This window comes from Triturus cristatus, chromosome 10 (genome assembly GCF_964204655.1).
Source record: "Triturus cristatus chromosome 10, aTriCri1.1, whole genome shotgun sequence".
In the NCBI taxonomy this organism is placed as follows: Eukaryota; Metazoa; Chordata; class Amphibia; order Caudata; family Salamandridae; genus Triturus; species Triturus cristatus.
The window spans coordinates 634861802-634884349 of NC_140593.1; the positions used below are offsets into that span (position 1 = coordinate 634861802).

At 47.0% G+C, this 22548-nt stretch overlaps 1 protein-coding gene across 1 annotated transcript in view; it reads right to left on the bottom strand.

The window, feature by feature from the left end:
- LOC146789820 (acid-sensing ion channel 1C-like) overlaps positions 1 to 22548 on the bottom strand; it is a 632040-nt gene that overhangs the window by 125945 nt on the left and 483547 nt on the right. Inside the window, exons 6-8 of the mRNA XM_085632177.1 lie at positions 14427 to 14580; positions 12803 to 12894; positions 12343 to 12422 (exon numbers count right to left, since the gene is read on the bottom strand). Of these exons, the coding sequence (XP_085488303.1) occupies positions 12343 to 12422; positions 12803 to 12894; positions 14427 to 14580 (326 nt within the window). The remainder of the gene's footprint in view (positions 1 to 12342; positions 12423 to 12802; positions 12895 to 14426; positions 14581 to 22548) is intronic.

Below are 22548 nucleotides of genomic sequence, written 5' to 3' on the forward strand. Positions count from 1 at the left end.
GGCTACGCATGGGCGTGTCCTGTGCCACGGGGGGGAGGGACAGCGCTTTATGCACACTGGTGTGTTAGCGCCTCCCCCTCACTTGCGGCACCTGTGAAGAATGCAAGGGGAGCTGGGACTCGTAGTCCGCTGCCGAGCGATGAAAGCCTCAAGGGTGCTGACGGCACTGCCGTGCGTGTGACCTGGGACTCCAGTCCCACCAGGGCTTCGGGAGTGCAAATGGCAAGAGTCAGGTCGGTGGAAAAGCAAAGTTTTTGTTCCCGCGCCATGGCGGGAAAGGCAGCGCTTTATGCGCACTGGTGTGTTAGCGCCTCCCCCTCACTAGCGGCACCTGTAAAGACTGCAAGGGGAGCTGGGACTCATAGTCCGCTGCCGAGCGATGAAAAGCCTCAAGGGTGCTGACGGCACTGCCGTGCGTGTGACCTGGGACTCCAGTCTCACCAGGGCTTCGGGAGTGCAAATGGCAAGAGTCAGATCAGTGGAAAAGCAAAGTTTTTGGTCCAACGCCATGGCGGGAAAGGCAGCGCTTTATGCGCACTGGTGTGTTAGCGCCTCCCCCTCACTAGCGGCACCTTCTGGTATAAACTGAAGTATACTTTATGTTTGTGGACAATTGTCAGCAAGATCAATGTTTTCGGAACATTTCTTTTGACAAAGGCAAATTTTGTGCGGGAGGGAGAGCAGAAAAAATGTTTCAATGAGATAAAAAATTAGAGTGCAAATTCACAATGACTGAAGTAGTGTTTCAGTGGCTAATGAATGTGTCATATATGTGGATGCTAGTAATTACAGCTTGAGTGCAGGTTGTCAGAGGAGGAAGAAAGATACCTAATTGTATAGCTCCAAATATTTGAAACACCAGAAAGAAACTACTCAGTTATTGTGACATATGGGGTTGGTGGTTCACCGGGGAGTAAGCTCTGGTCAAGCAACAGCCACAGTCCCTTGCAGAGTGAACCACAAAAAGACACTAAATTAAACTGTGCCTAATCCTGTTAAGCTTGGCACAAAAATCAGTCAGGCTTAACTTATATGTAATGTGTTAAGTATTTATTCGGTACACAAACAGAAACAAAGTTAAAACACAATGCAAGAAAAATTCCACATCAGTTTAGAAAAAGAGTACATTCTAATATAATATTTGACACCAAAAATACAAAAATTTGATTAGTAGAACCGGAGATATGAATTTTAAAAGTTTTTAGTAAAGACTAGCACCTAAAATTTCAAAGCACCAACTGTGAACATCTAGTCGCGCGAGACCAGGTCAAAGTCCAAAAAGCTGACTGAGATGGAGGGCGGTTGGGATTCAAGAAGTAAATTGGGCCCAGTCAATGCTTACCTTCTGACTTAGGACAAATTTTGAGAATTTGTTTTTTGAGAAGGTAAAGTTAACTGTGGCAAGGCTGCAGCCAGTGTCCGAGGAGGGAGCGTCTTCATCGGGGAGCCTGAGGTCGAAGCTGCTGTGAAGAATTCTACATTCAGACTAAGTCTCCTGTTTTGGAAGTTGAAAATCTCCAGCGGGACGAGGCATGAGGCTGCAGCCAAAGACAGTTACAGGGACTTGCATAGCCCTGTGGAAAAAGACAGCTGATAGGATTTGCTGCTGTGGAGAAGAACGTGGCAGCCACGAAGTCAGGCCGAGCGGCGATGCTCCATTTTGTTATATTCTTTTTTTTTTTTTTTTTTTTTGAAGACCTTTATTGATAGAAAAAGAGCAAATACAAGTCAACAAGGAGCCCGGGGGGGCTCACACATACGGTACAGTACAACTTACTGAAAAGACAGAGGATACATTACAGAAGGACTGAGGTCTAGTTTTAAAAGTTTTCCTTGTAGGATAGACATAAGCAGGATATCGTAGCACAACAAGTCAATACTGGTGTTAAACAATCAGGATAGATAATCTTATAGCAGTAGAAAACACCAGAGTCGCTGCGTGGCACCCAGAAAGGAACGTCTGAACCCCAAGGAAGGAAAAAGGACAAAGAATAGAAGGCCCATAGAACAAAAAGGGAAAACAATAAAGAAAGCAACCCCACCCCCCAAGTGCCCCCCACCCTGCACCCCTGCAGCTGGCTACGGCCTTTCCCCCCCTAGCAGTGTGCCTGTCGCCCAAGAAAAGGAGTCCCGAAATATAGAAAGTAAGAAAAAGAGAGAATCCGAAAACTCTCATAAAATTGAGAAAGGTGGGGAGGAGCCCACTATTCGTCCCCCAGCTCCGCCATCTCGCACCCATAATAGCAACAGTAGTCTAACACCCAATAGTAATAACATGCCCGGTATGACGAGAGAACTGGGGCCACAGCAGCAGCGCGCAGGGTAAGTAAGGCAGCAACACCCAACCGAAACATCCAAAATATCAACAAGGAATCTTCAAGCCATGATTGATAAGCGTAAGCCCCCGCAATAGTCTTCTAGCACCACCGATACATGTCCCGGTCACTCAGAGAAAACTAGTTCCCCGGCTGCCCCACCCACAAGAACGGTGCAAAACATTTATCAACGGAGGAGGGCCAACCCAAGAGAACAAAAGAAAAAATCAACAGAAGTGTATCCGGCCATCACCTCCCGGACCCCCATGCAAACCATACCCAAAGTCCAGCGTTCTCGTCAGTCCAGCACAGTCCCAGGAATGTAGTTACCGGTATCAGGGCAAGAAAAAGACAAACTCAACCCTGACCCCTACGTGCCAGTGCGCCAGCATAATGCAGTTGCGGCGTAGCCCCGTAGAGTAGGAAGAGCATCCGATGTGAACACCCAGAGAGATGGCAACAGCCAGTAATCGCCATCCAAAGCAGGACAGTGTTATCCCCAAGAGTGCAGTACGGGTAGGCGTACAGTGATAGTCCACCAAAATTGGGCAACTCACTCCCGGGCAACATGTTCAAAGTAAGCAGAGCGATCTTGTCAGCAATACCCGCTGGCGGTGGTAGTCCTGGCATCCGACGGCGAACCTCTAGGTTCCGGCCAAATATAGAATGCACTGTGTCCTCCATAGTTGCGACAGTCCAAGCGGCGGTGATGTTAAGTTCACTCACAATCAGTTCCTCTACGTCTCCCCGGAGAGGCTGCACACGACTGCCGAGTCCTGGGCTCGGCGATCCGCTCTGCGCACAGCCGCCCGTCCGGTCAGCCAAGGAGAGAACGGGCACAGCGTCGTCCAGCCGGCGCTCCAGGTCACGGGCGTTGGAACAAAAAGCAGCTCGCATAGCAGCCAAAGCTTCCAGGACGTCGCCGATACTCACGGGCATAGCGTGAGAGGAAGAGATGCCAGCTCCCTGTCCCCGGAATCCGCAAGCGTGTGGCGACCCTCGAGACCAGTCTTTAGCATACGTGTCCAGGCGTCGTTTAGTAGGTCAGCTCCCAGAGAGGCAGCGCCAAACCACAGGGACAGGGCAGCAACCCCCAGCCCAGCGCCACGCACAGGGACAGCACAGTGACGGTCCAGCCAGGCGCCGTGTATAAGCGCCGATCACTCAATAAAGATGGCCCCTTCCATTACACTTCGTAGCGAGAGATCAAAGAGGAACTTCCAACAGGGGGGGATACATTTGTTGCATCGGTGGTGGTAAAGCAGCGTAGCGGCGAGACTCCAAAAGAAACTGTTGCGCTACTTCTGGGAATCTCGGTGGCCTGTCGCGTCTCGCCGGCGGTTTCAGATTCTCCTGTAATGGCCGCTGTTGTTGCCCTCCAGCCGGACGCCGCCGAGAACAAAGGACCGGACCCACTCCGTAGGCGTCTGCGGGAATTCAGGGCGTTTCTTCACCCCCGGTGCAGGAGGGACGACGGGGAGCCCACCATCGGATGCAGCGTCGCCTCCCCGACCCGTTACCGCACAACAGGCACGATTCAGCAATCAGGAGAGGAAGCGGTACGGGAGGGAAGCGGACGAGTCGGCGGAGCCGAGGGCTCAGGCGGCCATCTCTGTTGCCGGCTAGGCTCCTCCCATATTCTTTTTTTTTTGAGTTTCAAAGCCTGAATGAACAGTAAACAGCAATCACGGTTCACACAGGTTACATTGCTTTAAATTCATTATCATTATCAAGATTACTGTTCCATTCTATTCATTTTGACTATAGCGGGAGAGGGGAAACAAAAGGTTTGGGAATAGGGATCATTCAGCAGGTGAAGAGGGGACGCTCTATTAGAGCGGCTGACTCTATAGCATTCACATTCCCTTCCAGTCCAAACTACAATTCCAGGGGGTACCATATATCTGCATGCCGCAACACACGCCAACCCCAACACACTGCCACCCTGTACTTAGCAAGCAGGAGAGGGAGCGCCGTCAACTTATGCCCCTCCAAGGGCACATCCTTCACGTATCCTAGTAGCGCAACTCACAGGAAGCCCTCAAGCATGTGTCCAACAATCTCATCAAGCGCCTCGAAGACCTCGCCCCTGTAACGCAGAAAGCCAGGGCAGTCCGAGACAAGAGGCAGGAAACTGGTCAGGGCACTGCACATCGCATACACCACGCATCTTCAAGGAGGCCCGTTCTGTGCATCTATTCCGGTGTGCTGTATAGTCTGCTCAGATATTTAAAATGTACTAGGCTCAGTCTATAATTAAGGGAGAGAGCACGAGATTGGAAGCAACAGGATCACCCTTTGTCATCGGTGACGTCAAGATGAGTTACATTGATCATGAACTGGACCTGTTGAGTGAGAGCCCTTTTACTCTTATGTCCGCAATCTGGCCTCGCATGAAGGCTTGCTGATGGACCTACTGGGGACTATATCGCTGGGTTTTGGGAGGAGTGATTAATCAGTAAATATGACAATGGGTGCCAGTGGGTATGATGGTCCTAGGTATGGGGCTCAGATGGGTGTTTTCAGGCTGTATTGATTGCTGACTGTAATGTGTTTCGCATGCTATTAAATGTTAATAAACATATTCAAACAAAAAAAAAAAAATCGGTGACGTGAGGCGTTATGTCTGCTTTCATGCGCTCTGGCTAGCATCGACTAAGTCTCCTGCATCCTGCCATATAGCAGCGTATTCAATCTGCGGGGGAAGAGTCTGGTAAAAGTAGCTTCAAGGACCTGAAAGACAAGTAGGGCCTCCGGGAAGGAGTTGTGGGTTGCTGGAGCCGCATCCCTTACCTGCTAATATGTGAAAGTGTCTAAAAAGGTGACGTCAGGACCCTGCAGCGCCTGGTGGGGTGATATAAAGGTGACATCAGGATATATTGAGCCCATGGAAGTCACTTGTAGATTGTGCAATCTAGTGTGAGTTCTAGCATCCAAAGTAATGGGAAAGGAGGGCTACCCAGTAAGCGGTACTGATGGGGCAAATAGGTGATCCGAGAGGGCCCTCTGACGAAGCTCGTCCCATGCCCATTCCTTGCAGACCCCCCATTCTATCTGCACCCCCCGGGCGCTTGGGGGTTAGGTATAATGCCATATGGTGAGGACACAGCGCAGCTTGATCATGTTCTGGGGCTCTATAGGCCTAAACTGTGCAGGGAAGAGCCAGTGGTGTGCAAACTGTGCCTGAGCACTATAGTAGTGTAGGTCCATATCCAGAGTCCCCAGTGCTCCCTGTTCAAAAGGGAGCATCATTATTCCCCAGCCGAAGAAGGCTGCCCGCCTGCTCACACAAGGGACACTAGACGTGATCAGATATATCGACGAAGTGGAGCAGCAAGGGGAGTGGTAGGTTGATGAACAGATAAACACATTTTGGAAGGATCACCATTTTCGCAATGGCCAGCGTTCCCGTTACAGACAATGGGAGCTTCTGCCAGCTCTCCACATGCTCATCAAGCCACGTAAGTAGGCGCCTGTAGTTAGCCCTCCTTAGATCGTTGGTGTCCCTACTAAGCCATATCCCAAGATATTTGATTGGTCCATTCTTCCATTCGAGCGAGAATTCAGAGGTATCCCCAGCCATTGTGTCCTTCAGTGTAAAGAGAATGGACTTCACCAAATTAATGGTGATCTTCGACATGCTCCCAAATCTAGTAAACTTCCTAATGAGTGGGCCCAAGTTGGGCTATGGATCACTCACAGACTTTGACATTGTCAGCATAAATAAATACAAAAATTTTGCGGGGTGTGAATGCTAGGCCCCGGTGGGCTTTGTGCTGTTGCAGCCGGGACGCAAGTGGCTCCAAAAGCTATTGCAAATAGTATGGAAGACAAGGGGCTGCACTGATGAGTGCTCTGTATCCCCCGAAAGGGGGTTGTGATCCTCCTATTGACCCTCAGCCAGGCCATGGGTTGAGCATACATTAACCCAATCAGCATAATAGACCTAGAGCTCATTTGAGGTGCGCTAGCAGGGCAAAAAGGTATGGCCACTCAAGTGAATTGATCGCCTCAGTGTAGTCTAGGAATACAGCAGCTGCTCTAAGGATCGACTTGGTGGTATGGAATAGGGGAAAAAAAAGTGCGCAGATTATACAACATTGATCTATTTGATACATAGCCCGACTGGTCCGAGTGCAGTATTGTCGGCAGTAGCGGGAGTTGTTGCGAAGCAATTAGTTTTGCCAGGATTTTATTGTCGATGTTAATCATGGACAGAGACTGATATCAATTGCAGCACTAAGGGTTCTTGCCAGGTTTAAGAAGCATTGCAATTAACGCCTCCAGCAGGGATGGAGGCAAAGTGTCCTAGTTATAGGGACACCTTGCACCAGTCCAATTCGACTCCTATTGATGATAGGTTTAAGACAACCTTTAAAGAAAGCTATCCTAGTGGTAGCTGTGGAGAGCAGCCTTCAGGCTAAGTCTTGAAGGAGTGTTAAGCTTATTGTTTTACCATAATAACCTCTTGAATAACCAAATGAAAGAGTAGCCCACACAGGTATATATATAAAATATATGTATTTATTCTAGACAGAATCCCACAGTCACTTTATGTGGCTAGTGGCAAAGTTACAATTCAAACAAGCATTTCTAAACACAATAAATAGCACAGAAATCAATGGGCCCCAGGGGGGGACCAAACCATATACTAAAATAGTGGTATAAGAACCACGACAATTCTACAGGCAATGCCTAGGGCATTCAGGATCGCTGGCCCCTTAAGAATCCACCCACAGTTAAGAGGAAGGGGACCCACGGGAGGCGTGTGCAGTGCGAGAAGTTGCTGTCGGGATCGCAATGTTAGCCTATGGAGAATGTCGCGGTTGAATAATTAAGGTTTAAGGACACTTCTAACAACAGTACAAAGTTAAGGCTTGAGACTTAAGGCTTTGGAGAGCCCACCACCACGGAAGTACCGAAGTACCACTGTTACCTGCCCCAGGGAAGCCGGGTGCATAGGTCGATTCTGGTGTCGGGTCGCGGGCTGATTTTCAATGGAAAAGGAGTCCAAACTGCTGCTAGCTAGAAGTGTCGCTGAAGTCGTGAAGATTGAAGTTGAAGAAAAGACAAAGATGAACCTGAAAGCAGAGGGGACAGAGTCTGGGTCACAGCACAGTGACCAGGGAGCTCACAGGAAGGAGCTCGTGGATGTCGGGTGCTTCAGGTGTGGAAGGTACAGCTGGGCTCTGCAGTCACGGGCTCCGGGAGGCTTCAAGGAAGGCCAGCTTCGGGAGGGCGACTGTCCCACGTCGGCTGAGGGTCGCTGCGGTGTTAGTGTCCCGATTGGATCCACTAAGCATTGGCAACCGCAACCCACGCAAGATGAACAAAGCAGCTGCTGGTGCAGACCCACGTGGTCTGTGGGTGCTCTCCTTTGCAGGGAGCGTAGAGCAGGCCTGGAGCAACCAGGGGAACTCTTAGAAAAGAAGATTGTCCTCTGTCAGGGCCCACAAGTCGAGGGACAAGGGACCGCGGAAGGCAGCAAAATGGAGTGCGTAAAAGGGCTCCCACGGGCCACCGGAGCGGGCCAGGGAGCTGAGGGTCGGCACAAATGCTGCTTGAAGGTTGGCTCAAGAATGGGCCAAAGCACAACTTCCCCACTGGTCGGGGTCGTGTGCTGGACAAGAGGTGGCCGGTGTCTCGGGGTATGCGGGGATCTCGACACCCACGTGGTCCAGGGTGCTCAGACTTGCTGGGCACACTCACAGGACGCTGGGATGCACTGGAGACCCACCTCGAGGTTGCTGGAAGGCGTCGAAGGTCGTGAGAGCAACGAAGTTCCAACCGGGTATCTTGTAGTCTTTTAGGTGCCTGCCAAGCAGGGGGATAACTCCTTTATCCCAAGGGAGATTTCTTCAGTCAGCTGGGCAGCAGCTCGTCGAAGATCAGTTCTGTGAAGTCCTGTACGAATCTAAGGCTCTAGGGCAAAGTTATTCCCATATATCCCCAAGATTAGGGGATGGTCCAAAATAGAGCCTACCAATCAGAGTAGAGGCGGGAAAGGGTGGCTACACCCACTCCCCTTTGTGTGTTTCCCACCTGGGCGAGGGGCAGGATGCCCCTGAACCGGTTCCAGGCGGTGTATGCAGAATTGGGGCTCTGCAGCTGCCTACGTGCAACTCTGAAAGGACATTTGGTGCACCCACCCTGTTCCAATCCACATATCCTGTCTGGGGAGGTGCTGGCACCTCCCTGCCACAGGAGCCCTATTGTCCAGATGGCGAGGCTGGGGTTTTCCCCAGCAACAGCCAGCCAGAGTCGTGTAGGTGGCGAACAGTAGCCATTTTGTGGTACATGTGCACTTTTAAATTGGTTTCCAAATTCTACCGCTTTTCCCATATCACCCTCCTAGCAAGGGGGAATCGTGCCCCCATGCCCATGGCTGGACTGGGGCTATGATTCCTTCATGTTTGACACCAAACACGATATGGTTCTGTGTAGCCAGTCCCAAGTTACAGCGATGACGCAATAACTTATAATGCGGTAAGAGTATATGGTATGGCTACACTACAAACAACCCAGTAACGGTGTTACGAAGGTTGCAGGGAGGTCCTACTCACGTAGGGGTCCCCCCTCACACATACCTCAGCACCCAGCCCTGTAGGATTACCAGGGCCTGCCATAGGGGTGACCTATGAGAGTATATGTGTTGTAATGGTATGGGACATAGGGTACCTACGTCCCTGTAAGGGGTGCTAGCACCACCTTACCCAGGCTACAGTAGTGGCCTGGTGGTGTCAGTTTGGGTGGCTGTCCCAGGGTGGCACAATAAGTGCTGCAGCCCTGGTAGGCCTACTGGGGGACCCATGCCCTGGGTACCTAGGGTACCATCTACAAGGGACTGGTAGGGCATGCCCAGCATCCAATTATGTTTGTACCTAGAGTAATCACAACAGTTTTAGGGAGAAAGCAGATAGGCTGGGGTCCTGGATAGCAGGATCCCAGCCAGACTAGTCAAAAACCACTTAAATACCAGGCAAAAAGTTGGGGGCAACCATTAGTCAGATTCCACTCTCCTACACAAAGTAACAATGGAGAGTGGTTCCTCATACTTATCAAGGAGGTGTGGAGCTAATAGGGGGGGGCGTACTTTTTATAGAAGGCTGCTTTGCAGGCCGGGCACTTTGTCAACGGGCATTGAATTAATAACTCAGGTAATCTCCACCGAGAAGGGTTCATTCAGATATTTCCTTTGGCCATCCTCAAGCTTCAGAAGCTGTAAGGAATCAAAATAGGCATTGAGGTGGGGGGGCAGATACCCTGCTCAGTGTGATATAGTGAGGAAAAGAAGCCAACCATTGCCACCTGAACAGCCCTAGTGCCAATGATCATCTCACACTTCTACTATGTGGTCACTCGCCCAGGGCCAAGGTCTTGCCCACTCTGCCCCTTCCCCATATCACCTCCCTGCCAAGATAATGGGTCTCCCTCTGTGCAGTCTCCTCCTATTCTGTCAGTTTGCCACACATGCATGCTGTACAATCTGTGAAAGGCTGGAGTTCTAACTCTCTGATCTCCTTCTCTAACCACTCAAGCTCACTGCACAGCACTCAAAATACACCAGCTTGCTTCTGTGTGCACGCGCCTCTTATTACAACCTTAAAGGCATCTCTGAGGATAGAACGTGACATTTCAGATTTATCATTATGCTCAAAGTATTCCGCCACTGCAGATCTAATTTCGTCCCTGAACACTTAGTCACGTAAGGCTCCGGCCCGAAACCTCTAGGTCAATGAATGCAAAAGACTATCTGGGAGAACTAAATCCAGCAGGACTGGAGTGTTATCGGACAGTGTCCGAGTCAAGTGAAAAACTTGCGTGGTACTGGAGCAGGCCTTTAACGGCTGGTTAAGCCTGCTACGTTGGGCTCTAAGGCTATATTGGCAACTGACTTGTATATGGTGATTTTTTTGCATCATAATTTTTTATTGGAGTAAGAGCATATAACAATTGCACAGGATGGTACATAGGCAAGAAGCATTGAGTGATAGAATGCAATATAGAGGAACAGGGAGGGGGAGGATACTGTGCTGTAGGGTAGAGGCCCTTCACATATGGATTCCAAGGGAGACCGTTGATGCCAAAGATGGACATCCCCTTGAGTGGCGAGGTCCGAGAGATTAATTGTCTGGGGACTGAGTTGGGGGGGGGGGGGGGGAGGCAGAAGAAGTCAATACGTCTGTTCTGCAGGGGGAGGGATGGGAATTGCTCCCTATAGCTGAATAATATACACAAGGAGGGTCGGGCATGGAAGGGGCGTGCATGGGAGAGGAAAGGGAGGGGTCCTGTTCTAGTAGAGGTCTCTCCACTGGGAGAGGGATGGGAAAACGTTCTTATGTTGGCGGAGGAGATAATGTGGGATTACAAAAATGGAAGATTACGAAGGCGGTGTCCCTCTGAGGGGAGGTCTGTATGTTTGCCTGTCCTTGTAGGGGGAAGGAGAGGGGGATGCGCTGGAGTTGGGAATCTGGGGAAACAGGGGGAGGAAAGGTGGGTGAGGTGGGGAGGAGAGGTGAGCCGATTTGATCGGAGATGGGAGGTAGGAAGTTTGGGAAGGGGAAGGGGGCTAGGAGAGGGGAAGGGAAGGGAAGAAAGAAAAAAAATTGGGGGGAGGGGTCAGAGAGCTGAGTGAAGAGCAGTAGGGAGGAGATGGAAAAAGGCCCTGATAACAGGGGAGATATATGGTGATTTTATCCAAATAAATTTGTGTGTGCTTAATGCAATATTTGATCTCTTTTATGGATTATATAACTGAAAAAAAGATTATTTTGAAATTGAAAGGGACTGTCTTGTTTTTCTGATGATCCATGCGTGGTACTGACTTCTCCCAATAAGCCTGGCTGGCATACATACTATTGGTCTCCTCTGCACATACTATAGTCTTAGAGCCCGATGTAGCGGGCTCTTCTGGCCATTAAAAGCCAGCTCCAGCATTAAAGGCCCTAGCCAAAGGTGAGTGCCTTTAATGACCGGTAGAGCCCGCTATGGAGGGCTCTAAGGCTATTAGAACATTCCGCCCCTAGAGGGCAGAATGTTCTAAATAGTAGAAATAAATGCCTCTGAAGCCCGAGGGAGTTTAAATCCCCTGGGGCTGCAAGAGGCCTTTTTCATAGCAACAGCTGTGAAATGAAAAAAAAAACTATTGGAATGTTGCTCTCTGGGCTTCCACCGGCCAATAGAAGCCAGGAGCCCTCCATTGTCTTCCATGGAGTGCTCAGCATTCCAATGTTCTAATAACGGAACAAGTTGAATTCCTTCGGCGCATGTGGTAATGTGCAAAGCACACACAAAATCTACAAATACCATTAAGAAACTATTGTGCACTGAGGTGATTTTAGTGAAAAATACTTCTTCTTTAACAATAAGGTTGCTTTGAGGCTTGGGCCTGGTTAAGAGAAGGGTGATACTGGAGAATCAGCCAAACAACTGGGTTTCTGGCAACTTAGATGCCCAGTTTAGAAGTTGCTACATGACAGATATCCAGCCAGCAAATATGTGTAAATCTGCTACCTGGTCTGCAAAGTGCAATGCAAACTTCACTAAAGGTGGTGGTGATTCAGCCACCCTATCTACAGTGGCAGGCACACCATGCCTGGCTGTTGTAGACTTGTAAAAAATCGCTGTGGAAAGACTGGCAGACATTTGCATTATAATGGGAGTTCCATAACATGCTAAGAAGCATCAGCATGCATATTAAAGACAAATTATGTGTTCTGGCATAGCACCACCCAGTATGGAATGCATTTCCACTGCTGATACCAAGTATTACTATGGTGAAATTCCATCAAAGTACAGCACTGGTGGAGTTTCCACAGGGCACACCAATGACAGAGATAGGTTGAGAACACTAAATGAAGCAGAATCCCCACTCGTACTGTGTGTTGCACCTAAATTCCTCACACTAGTGGGTGGACATTATATCACACAAACTCTACAATAGCCATTTGCCCCTTCGGATTCTCCAGCCTACATGAGCTGTGACTGGCACCTGGAAAATGTTTGTTTTCTTGCAATTCCTACGTACCTCATACAAGTAGTCAAATATCTCCAAAATGGTCAGGATGCTAGCCCCGATAAACAGTCCCATCTGACCTCCGATGTCACCTGTAGAGGTAGAAGGGGGCTGGTTAGCAGAAGTTGGGCATTCACAAATAGCCAAACAACATTAAGGCCATGACGCTTACTCCGTGCAACTACCCCAGCCCTTAATACTCAAATGGACGTCTTTGTCTGGGGGGAACATAATTATTCATTTTGTTGGGGCCCTATGTTTCTAATACGGGCCTTTCCATCAACAAACAAATTTGTTATGGGAGTGAAAGTCTTGGCCCACTTCAGTTAAGCAACTGTTTTATATAAACGGATAGTATCTGGACTGAAAAAGGAATTTAAAGAGAGGGTTTTGTAAAATCTACTTTGGACGTACAAGGCTTTGTTTTGTGGGTGATAATAGCACTGTAAGAGAACTATTTTAGGATACTTACCGAGCAGTCCGGCCACTTCATATGCTTTCTTTTGCTCAATGGTTTCATAGTTCAGGGCCTCGAAGAAAATGTCAAGCACTAAAACATTCTCCCTAATGGATGGGTAGAGAGATGCAGATATTGAGAACACGTAGCACCCAAACACACCTCTGCAACCATTGTCATGTGCTCCATGATTACAAATCACTTCATGCCTAGGTCGAAATATACAATGCACACCTGTTTCAAGTCACCAAAGAGCGCAGTTAGAGCGGGCTGATTTGGAGACATGTCTCTTCAGACTTCCACTCCACATGCAAGAAAGGGCACAAGGCAGGAAGCAGCAGGTTAATGGCTCAAGCTTCTCTCGCATACAAAGGCAAAGAATCACCGGTCTGGACGTCTTCCGGCGATGACAACAGGCACAAACGAAGTAACAGCAGTGCTCGCTATCCTCACATGGGGAACAAGAATTGCGCAGACACCAGATTCTCACACATAACTAAGAACAGGTTACGATCCTCAGCAAAAGAATTCTCCCACACACCGAACAGATAGAGAGGCAGCCGCAATACAAGCTTCCCTTAAACAAACAACAGGCGAACCACAGGTTGCAGCAGTGTGGCTGCAGCAGTAAAAGCTTCCAGCATATGCAGGAAACAAACTCAGTATGAATGCCATCAAAATAACCTCCGCTCATATAATTAATCTCTACAAGACGGGCAAGTTACAAAAACATTGCAAGCTTCCATTGCATGCAGTGCTTTAAATGGGCGGTACTCACAGGTACTGAGTACCGGCACTTCAATTTTTTATCCCTCTGAGTACCGGCACTTCTCTACTGCCGTGGAGAGTACCGGTACTCATGAAGGGTAGGCGCATTGGCCGCTAGTGGTGGTTGCCTGTCTCTTTGACAGCCAATGCACTTGTATAGCCCTGAGCTGAGTCCCCACTGAACTACTCAGCGTGGGCTCATTTGCATGAAATCCGGGTGTTCGCCGTCATGCTGTGTAAGGAATCGAGGCAGCCCAGTGACAACACAATGAGGAAATCCATGGGGGGTAAGGAGGTTAAAGGGGCTTTAATCCCACCTGATTCTTTTGTGTGCGAGCCTGCCTAGGTTTGTCTGTTTGCCTGCTTGTGTGTGCGTGTTTTTGTGTGAGAGAAAAAGGAGAAAAATATTCCTACACAAGGAAATGTTAAATTATCACTGTGTTTAACTTTCGTTTTGTATAACGAATCCACCTGTTTTGTTTATAGAAACACATTTCTCGTGTTTTGGTATGTGCTGCAACTAGTATATAAGTCAGTAAGCTTCCCATGTCTTGCCTTTAGCCCCGCCCCTAGGCCCGCCCACTCGCCACATTTAAATGAGTACCTACACTATTTTATCCCCATTTAAAGCACTGATTGCATGTACACAACAGGTGCAGAGATGTATTAGACGTACAGGCTTCATCCACTCATTGGAGGTATAAACCATTCATCTGTAGTGCAAGATTCATTCTCACTCACAGAACAAGAACTCGGCCATGGGACGTGCAAGCAACCTCCCCTCACCCTGCAGATTAGGCGTTGCTTGCTTATCATATCAAACTCATTTTTCACTCAAAGATGGCGAGACTAGGAGAAAGCTAAAACTCACGCGATATATTGTTCCGTTTTATTGTACTTTTTGGCCAAGTATTTGGCAGAGGCTTTGCTTGGGATCTTCACCATGGACAGCTCCTTACCATAGCGCACCATACTGCAGGGGGTCTCACAAACACAGTACTTGTTGTCCTTTTCCACCAGGAAATCTAGGGTTACAAGGCACATAGTGAGAGAACGGATGTGGAGGAACCTAAGAAAAGAGGGGGCGAGAGCTGGATGTGAATGTGCTAAAGGAGAGTGTGGGGAAGAATAGCTGAAAAGAGACAAGTGTCACTGAAGGCAGTGAGAAGAATAGAAAGAGAGAGTGAGGAAAGAGCAAAGGAAAAGAGAAAGAATGCAAACAAGAAGACTTACAGGAGTAGGGTGAAAGCTAGGACACATACAGTTAATGGCTAGGACGTCACCACACGATCAGGAAATGTGTGAGTGGGGCAAATAGGCAGAACAATTTAAAACACTAAGAAAATGATAAACAAAAGATCTCATGCATATAAATCTGAATGACTAAAAAACGGTAATGTGTGTAGATCCCCAATTTTTGTAACCCTTGCATAAGTTTATTATGAAATTAACGGAGGCTTCACAAAATATATCTAAAGGCAAAAAAATATTTAAAGCCTAACTCTTGGTAAATGCAGACTATACAAGAAAACCTTAACCTGGATCTCAGAATAATACGTGCCAGAGGAAGAAGTTAAAGCCAGGTTGCCCGGAAGGCATCACGAGTCGCCACTCCAAATGGGTTAGGAAGACCACAAACCAGAAGGCAACCAAGTTATCTCCGCAGGATTTTTAAGGGATATCTGTCTTTGAGAAAATTAGACAGCTTCAGAACTGAAAAGCTTGGGTCTTCCCAGCTTAGTTCCAATGCACCCTGGCCACAAACAACTGTCAGGTTCTTCATTTAAACTATGTGGTTCAAATGACTTAAAGGGCTCGAGTTGGAATTCTCCTGATGGAAATTTCATCCTCTCTTGAGATAGATATTCCTTTTCACCAAAGTAGGGACAGAATATTTACAGTTATTTTCCACCGCTGGTCATGTTTCCCTTCCGAAGAGGCTATATCTGCTTTAGGAAGTTGAAGCTCCTGCCATGTCTGCTTAGGATACTGGAAATTCTGCCACCAAATATGGGGCCTGAGATTGTACTCCTGAAGTGAGAGTGCATTGTCTGTGACAGCATATCTAGTCTTCCTATTATCATTGATTGAAGTTAGTGTACGAAAAAAAGGCAGCTGTTAGTGGCTTAGAAGTCCTGGGCTATGACTTCCTCAGAGGAGGAATGACGGTATCCAGAGGCTGAGGGATTGTGGACTGCTGAAGAAACCTTAGCTCCTTGTTCAATAACCTTCTGTCGAGTAATCAAAGCATATCTTGTGTACCTGGAAGGGCTGGCTATCAAGCTGTGGAGTTAAAGGCATTCCTGGTAAGATTTCTTGAGAGGAGAAATATACCACCACTGGTAGAAGAGTGGCTGTGGAATCCAGTTGTGCCTTCCGGTAGCTGTTGTGATAGGACCATTATCAGCCAGAAAGGAGAAGGCATGGAAATGCCGAGGTTGGAAGAGGACCTTTGGGGTGCAGGAGATGGTGTGGCTGTCTTAGATCAGATCTGCTGGAATGGCGAGCTGGTGAAGTTAGGCTGCGAGGGGTAGCAGGGTGTGGAGATGGAACCCTGTGGTAAAGGCTAGTGATAGAAGTCAGATCCAGGGTCCCAGTCTTGGAGCAGGTAAAGATAGTTTGGCGATCACTAGGATCCACGTTCACAGGAGTAGGTCTGAGGGGCAGTATGTGTATGTTATAACATAAACAGCTGCAAGAAACATATAACTCAGAAACTTAAGTTGTCAGTGGCGGTCTGTGCCTTCTTATCAAATGTATTGAGAGGAATAATAATTTCAAAAACTCTTATTCTTTTGTTCACAGAATATGTCGTTTTAAATAATATGCTCCAGTACTGAAATCAAACGAGAAAAACAACTGACACTTGTTTCTCCCATTTGCCAGTTGGCTGAGGACTTTCTCAAGGCTAGTACAGTCAATAGTCAATATGCGACAATAAGAGGTAAAGTGATAGAATCAGATTGACGAAGAGTCACATACAGCAGGATGTGGGTTAGGTGCACAATAGATACCCATAAGGATAGAAATTAAAAAGCCAAGAGACACCTAGTAGGTTAGGTGGTAGAGAAAATGTTGTGGGGTAAAGAGTAAGAGATAAAGCAAAAGAAAGAAAAGAAAAAATGAAGTGTTCAAATTATTGAAGGTACCATTTGCGTACCACTGTGAAAGTCGTCATTTATGACATGGTAAAACATAGTAAGTCATTGATTTAAGTAACACAAAGAATATCAGTTGCAATGTATAACAGACGTAATAAAGGTCACATGTAAATGACGCCATTTCGACAAATATTACTGCGTGGCATGTTCGCGGTTCATGCTCGAATAGGCAGCGTCACCATGCATGGTGATTCCATATAATCCAGTAATAACAAGGGACATAATCAGGGACAGAAACATATATATAACCAAATTTTTGCTAGGGAGAGAAAACACCTCAATAACTGGTATATACATTAAGACATCAATGAACCAACAGATTAAGGATTCGTATTGTTATATTAATTGGTTAGGCTAGTCCTAGAGAGACCACAATAGCAGAAAATAGAAGCAATATGTTTTACCATGTCATAAAAGACAACTTTCACAGTGGTACACAAATGGTACCTCCAATAATTAGAACTCTTCGTTTTTCCTTTTCTTTCTTTTGCTTTATCCATTACTCTTTACCCCGCAACATTTTCTCTACTACCTAACCTACTCTGTGTCTCTTGGCTTTTTAATTTCCTTTATGGGTATCTATTGTGCACCTTACTCACATCCTGCTGTATGTGACTCTTTGTCAATCTGATTCTATCACTTTACCTCCTATTGTCGGCTTTTGACTATAACAGCCTTGAGAAAGCCCTTGGCCAACTGGCCACCGGGTGAAACGCGTGTCGGCTGTTTATTTCGTGGCATTTTACTATTGGAACAAATAGTTAAAAACAACATATTCTGTCAACAAAAGAATAGGAGTTTTGGAAATTATTATTCCTCTCACTTCATTTGATAAGAAGGCACAGATCTCCACCCACAACTTAAGTTATCGTCTTTCCAATGGCTCTTGAGGGCAGCCATTTGTGAGGCGTGTGCCACCGTCAATATTGGGTCCTGACCACTGTAGCGTGAAGCCTTGACTCATCTACCCATCTCAGCAACATATAACTCAGAAAGTTGAACTTTAGTTGCATTTTAGCAAACTTTATCAGCCGTTGGCAGCACCACTGAGACGCAGCGCTAATATTTTACCATTCTTTATTGTACTACTGCTTTTTATTCTCTTTTTTAGGTCTCGCCTGGCGAAAGCAGCGCATGCGCTGCTCTCGCCATGGAGAGCACCTTTTGGAATCAATTCTCCCTAGCTTGCATGCGCGCGTCTGCATGGACAAAGATGGCTGCTCTCGCCATCCGTCCAATGCAGACAGCATGCGCGTGTCCAAACAGACTGTGGACAGGCCGATCTTGCTTAAATAGCGCGTTCACCACGCCGCCGTGCTCACCTCCCCCCTTTCCCCGCCCCAGCACGCGTTCACCACGCTGCCGCACTTCACTCCCCCCTGGCGCGTTCACCACGCTGCCGCGGTCACTCCCCCCTCGCACGTTCACCACGCTGCCGCGCTCACTCCCCCTCGCGATTTCACCACGCTGCCACGCTCACTCCCCCCTCGTGCGTTCACCACGCTGCCGCGCTCACTCCCCCCTTGTGCGTTCACCACGCTGCCGCGCTCACTCCCCCCTCGTGCGTTCACCTTGCTGCCGCGCTCACTCTCCCGCCCCTTGCGCGTTCACCACGCTGCCGGCTCATTTTCTGAGTTCTGGCAGGGAGTAAGACACCATTGGGGGAGGACAGATAGGACATGTGGAAAGGCCAAATTTACATGGGAAACATGTAAAGACCACCTTCTCAGAATTGCACCCAGCTGCGCTTCTGCATTGCCAGGTCGCCCCTTCGAGGTTTGCATTGGATGGGAACTCCGCTCCTCCTTTATTATTACTACAGAAATGCAGCCAAAAATGAAATTGAGTCCTTTTAAGAAAAACATTTTCCACATCCAAAATCTCCTGGAAGGCCGTGTCAATCCCTGTCGTTGTTGACTGTGCGCCAGGCCCTTCCTTCAGAGAGCGGCAGCCGCGCTGCGTGCACAGACTTGTAGTGACTGCTGCTGTAGGGACAGCGCACAACAGGCGCACCCTGTGATCTCAGCACCGCCTGTGCCCGGGTAGGGCAGCCACGAGAACGACCTCTAAAACGACATTCTTGTAATTAGCTGTAGTGACATTTATATAGCGCCTACACCCCCTGACAAGGAGCTGGAACACGTTGAGACGGTAGCTCAGACAATAATGGAGCAGTAATGAGCTCCTGCTGTTTATTGAGACAACATGAAGTGTTACTAACTGAAGCCTAGAACAACCAAAAACATTTTAATGTAAAGCTCGTGCAGAATTGTCAGTTTTTGGACAAGACAAAGGTCTTCAAATTTGTGTAATTCTCGAAGCATTAGAAATGCCACCACTTCGTGTGAATAGTACTGGGATCGGTAAAAAGAGTAGTTAGAGACATGATTTTTAATTGTTCAATTTGGAATTTATGCTCTTCATTGCTCTTACCTCTAGGAACCACCGCTATATACATTCTATGTATTCGTCCTAATCTTTCTTTCAAACGTAATACATCGTTTCTGGGGCCCCTCTGAAAACAGTATCAGGCTTACATGTTGTGACTGATGAAAACTTTAAAAGTTTACACGTGACACCTCGAAGAAGTATTGCCTAGTAGCTGGGACAGGCCTTCTTGTGTGCATGCCAGACATGTTGCAATCCATGCACCATCGCACTCTTGAGCCAGACGAGCCATGATCCATGTTCATACAAAGTGCACCCACGAGGCAGCTGTGCAGCACCAGTGGCTCTTACTTTCTATGTGGCCAGTCATGTCGTGATTCTCGCTCCAGCCATGACGCGATTGCTGCACACATCACATTCACAAGCATCCATGTGAACATCCATATATGCGTTGTCCCCATAATTCCGCACAGTAGTGATCCATTGGCACAGTAACAGCCAAACTATGGTTCCCTTTTAATTATTTCATAGAGGAGTTAGTGGCTAATTTACAGTTTGTTGGGGTCTTCTCAGATCCCCCAGGACAGTGGAGGCATATACTATGCTACCAAAGGGGGCGATAGCCTGCCCTATTTAGGGTTACTCCTCCACCAAGGCAGAGATCTGTGCCTTCAGCGGAGCCACCACCACCGTGGACCCTCTCAAAGCGATGTGTGTGCTGAATGGCTGCCTTGCTTCATGCGGCCGCTCAGAATTTTTACTTACCGAAAGCTATCAACAAATGCCATGTTTGTTTTTGAAAAATAAAAATGCTAATGGCCGGGACATCCTGGGGGATAATTTATTTAATTTTTTCTGATTGGGAGCACCAGGCTTTTTCAGACAGTTCCAAACAGGAAACAAAGTATTTCAGACCATTTACTCTGGGTAGGTGGTCTAGGGTATAGACAGAAAACTTGAACTCTGTCGATTTAAGGTGGAAACAGGACCGTTTGCCCAGGGCTAAATAAATTGGGCTACCCATCAGTATTTGGCAGAAAGGGTACTCTGCTATGTTTTAGTAGAGTACCTTACCTGTCAGACTCTAAGTAAGCCCCTTAGTAATGTAAGGTTGAAAGAGAATTTTACACAAATTACCTTTACAGTTTCAGCTATATTTCAAAATATCCAAGGTGGTTATTTACTTGCATGATCTGTTAAGAATGAAGTGTTGGACACACAAAGTAAAAGTAAATATTACATTTTATAGGTTGAACAATTCGACGTGAATAAACTTCATCAAGATAGAAGCAGCTACTTAAGTACCTAGTGGATCAGCGCAGTGCTCCAGTGAATAAACCATACAAACGCTCTGAAGTAAAAAGTGTAAGCACATAAATGAAACAATGGCTATCGTGGTCTTGGCTGATGGCTGGAAAAGCTTTTGCACTGATTCCATCCATAGGGAGCCTCATAAAAAGAGAACAGGACACACCAAGTTGTAAGTAATGTTGACGTTTCGACCCCAAGGAAGTATATTGCACCAGGGTCTTCATCAAGACGTTATCGAAGACACTTGGGACGCAGCAGGGAAATGCTGTAGACATATGTATCCTTAATAAGATATCTAAGATGGTACAAGATGTAACATGTTGTTGCGATGCAAAACTTAAAAAAACAATAAAGTATGTTTAAAAAAAAAAAGAAGTTATCAAAGACATTTATTATAGCAACCCTATGGAGCACAAGGTAAAATGAAGTGTTTTCAGAGGAGGAGAGTGTAGTTTGTGCAGATATGGAATGTGATCCAACAAGGTAAAAAAAGTTTTGCCCCCCGAAAACATTGAAGGTGTGATTTATTTGATGAATTGAAGTATTTATGAATTGATTATCCAATTAGTGGCTGTACAAATTATGGGGAGTCCTGAAAAGATAATAAACTTATGATAAAGAAACCTGGAATGCTACAGGCAGTTGTGCCACCAAACAGAAGGGAAGGGCTGGGCATTTGATCGACTCCCCACCATACAGGAGAGCACAGGAATTTGAGGACACTGTTTAGTGTGACAACCAGTAAAACAAGCATTGAAAATGCAATGGGTCTCGCCTTTAATTAAGTTAAATCCATTTGCTTTGCTAATGGTATTGTATAGCAAAGCAAATGGCTTTAACTTAATGAAAGGTGAGACCTATTGCATTTTTAATGCTTCTTCTCTACTGATTGCTATATGTAGCTGGTCTGGCTAAGCAGACTCCTCGAGATTATTATGCTTATTTAGTGCAGTGTCTTTGGAGGGGTAGCATGGGCAGCTTTGGTTGCTCACAACCACTGCTAGCTTTTGCTCAGAGTGCTCCCTGGGCGAAATCAAATTTGGCTTCCCCCTTCCGCTTGTCCTCTTTAAAATGCTATATATTGCTAATTTATGAGGAGCATGTGGAAGGTGAGGTGGGCACGATTAAGGAGCTTCATGGCCAAAAAGAACAAAAGACGCGGGCGCCAGAAGCCTTCAGAAAAAGTGTTCAAACACACGTTTTTGGGACCCAAGTCATACTGAGACACCTTTGGAGGTCAGCGCCCTGGGCGTGGGCCCAGCTCGCACACGTTAAACAAGAAACACAAAAACATATGATGACCAAAGACCATGCAGAGAAAGATGAATCACCTTGCTAGCTACTCTACATTTACCTTTCCCCTGAAAATCTGACATTCTTTCATGGCAGTACTCGAGGAGCTAAATTTGGCAAACATAGAGGATGATCATATAACTCTATATCGTGCGACTGCTTTGCCACATTTCTGGGACAGTTAGTTCTATACCTTGGTGTAATAAGTGGTGTATCCCACTGTGTTTTTGCTGTGGTATTTATGCCTATAAATAAGGCCCTTTTGCCGCAGTACTTGAGATTATAAACCACTGTTTTTGTCACATTTTCATTTACATCCTGCTCCAAACAGGCTTAAAAGTCCATTGTTGGGAATTCACACTTACTGGGAGCAGATATTTGCACCACAATGGTTATTCACCGTTTTTTCACCACACAATGGTAAATTGTGAACTTCGAGTATTCTGCGCTCAGAACTTCACAGTTTTGGTCCCATACAAATTGCTAGGAAAAATTGTTGTTAGTACAGGGCTACAGGGAGGCCTGTGCCTCACTTGAGAATATTATAAGTTTCAGCTGTTTCGCTTTCATCAATCAGGTACTCATCTTGCTCATGCTTATGATTTCAGTGAGACAGAGTACTTACTTTGCTAGAGTTATGGTTTGTCTTTTCAGATTAAATGGATATTTTCATCGAGATTCCAGGCAACACCACTGTGGAGGGATTCTTACCAGCTAGTGTCATCATTATAGTTAGCAGTACTTTCAAGTTTGATGGTGCACCGTATGTTTTTGTGTTCCTGAGGCTTGACAACAAGAAGAGCAACTTTGCGTAGCTCCAACAAGGATTAGGTCAACTTG